This window comes from Fulmarus glacialis, unplaced genomic scaffold (genome assembly GCF_000690835.1).
Source record: "Fulmarus glacialis isolate BGI_N327 unplaced genomic scaffold, ASM69083v1 scaffold26264, whole genome shotgun sequence".
NCBI classification, from domain to species: domain Eukaryota; kingdom Metazoa; phylum Chordata; class Aves; order Procellariiformes; family Procellariidae; genus Fulmarus; species Fulmarus glacialis.
Genome location: NW_009206602.1, coordinates 2,333 through 4,105, shown reverse-complemented (window position 1 = coordinate 4,105; position 1,773 = coordinate 2,333). Strand labels below are relative to the sequence as shown.

Below are 1,773 nucleotides of genomic sequence, written 5' to 3'. Positions count from 1 at the left end.
GAGCTGAACTCCTCTTGTTCAGGGCAGGTGCTATCACAGGCACAATGAGTGCACGTTGGGGCCTGGGGAGTTAGAGCTGGCCATAAGGAAACCCCTCTAGGAGGGTGCAGCCCTGGGACAGAGCAGGGTAAGGGCTTTGCTTGGGGGTTTCCCCAAAACTTGGATGGGCAAAGCCACAGTCACTGTGGGATAATGCTAGGGACAGTTTGCTCCACAGGGAAGCCTGGACTGGGGACACCTAGAGAGCCCCTCACCAGCACTTGGGGGTCCTGTGACTCTTTCCACACAGCTCCTGGCCTTGCAGCCCCTGGGGCTGAGGCCCTGCAGGGAGGCACTGGTGGGAATGGTCACACGTCCCCTTCACACTCTGAGGCAGGGCCGGATGAGCCTGGGCCTGGATCTGATCAGGCAGACGGCCCCGGCCACGCCGACCAGGGCGAGGGCAATGCAGACAGGGGCAATCACCGCAGCACTGTTACACTGCAGCACTGAGACCGGCACGTCCTTCACCAGCCTGCCCTGGTAGTGAGGGGGCGAGTGGCACCTGTAGTCCTGGGGCCAGCCCTGCCCAAGGTGCACCAGGCCCGCCAGTGCCTGGACCCCCCCGGCCCCAGAGCATGAGCAGTTGTAGGGGTTGCCAGCCGCAGCCACATCCCGCAGGTGCCCCAGGAGCTTCACCTCATCCCATGGCAGCTCCGCAATCGAGTTGTTGTCCAGGTGGAGGGTGTCCAACATGGGGTAATTCCTCATGGAGGGGGCAGCCTGCAGCACGTTTTGGCTCAGGAAGAGCTTCTTCAGGGAGCTGAGGGAGATGTCTACAGCATGGAGGTGGTTGCAGCTCATGTCCAACACTTCTAGATTGGAAGGCAGAGGTGTGAGGACTTCATCCAAGCCAGTGTTGGACAAGTTAAAAATTCGGAGGGCCACTGGCCACTGGCAGGAGGAGGACGGGTCTGCCATGAGTTTGTTCTGGCTGAGATCTAAATGCTGGAGCTCACGCAGCAGCTGCATGCTTTCACACACGCTGTGGTAGGATGTCAGGTTGTTGCGTTGCAGACTCAGTACCTGGAGCTGAGGGAAAGCCCCCTCGCAAAAGGCAGGCATCAAGCTCTCATCCCCAAGGCTGTTTTGTGACACGTCGAGGGAACGCAGAGCTCTGAACACCCTTCCGATGCCACAGGGCAGGCTGGTGACATGGGAGCCAGTGACAGCCAGCTCCTGCAGGATCTCCAGCCAGCCACTCAGACTAGAGAAGTCCTGCTCACGGCCTGTCAGCGGGGCAGATGTCACGTTGTGGAAGTGCAGGGACAATATGGGCAAGCCCTGGCCGGCCATTTCAGCCCAGTTTCCTCTCCCCTCGAAAATGCAGCTCTCAAACACCAGCTCCTGCACCTGGGTGTAGGAGAAGAACCTCAGGACTCGGGCGAGGAGTATCTCAGGCACCAGGAGATCACCAAAAATTATTTTTCTGATGACAAGGGAGCCCAGCATTTCAATGGCGGAGGGGTCCAGGTCGTTGATGGGGAAGGCTGCGTATCTCTCCAGCTCTCCCCCCCAAAACTCCACAACAGAGGCTGGGAGGCACTGGATGATGCTGCTCAGGCTTTCCTGGGACAGGCTGTAGCACACACAGTGCTCCTCAGTGCGATTGAAGAAACACCTGCCTTCTGCCTCCAACAGCCCCAGCCCCAGGAGGAGGAGAACAGCCACGTTCATGGTGAACAGCCTAGAAACGAGAAGAGCAACGGTGAAAGGCAGCACTCTTGTGGCAGT

General features: G+C 59.1%; 1 protein-coding gene across 1 annotated transcript; it reads right to left on the bottom strand.

Annotated features, from left to right (window-relative positions):
• Window positions 1–360: 360 nt before the first annotated feature.
• CD14 (CD14 molecule) lies at window positions 361–1,716 on the bottom strand. The gene has a single exon (XM_009575815.1). The coding sequence runs from the start codon at window positions 1,714–1,716 to the stop codon at window positions 361–363; it is 1,356 nt and encodes a 451-aa protein (XP_009574110.1).
• Between the last annotated feature and the right edge of the window lie 57 nt (window positions 1,717–1,773).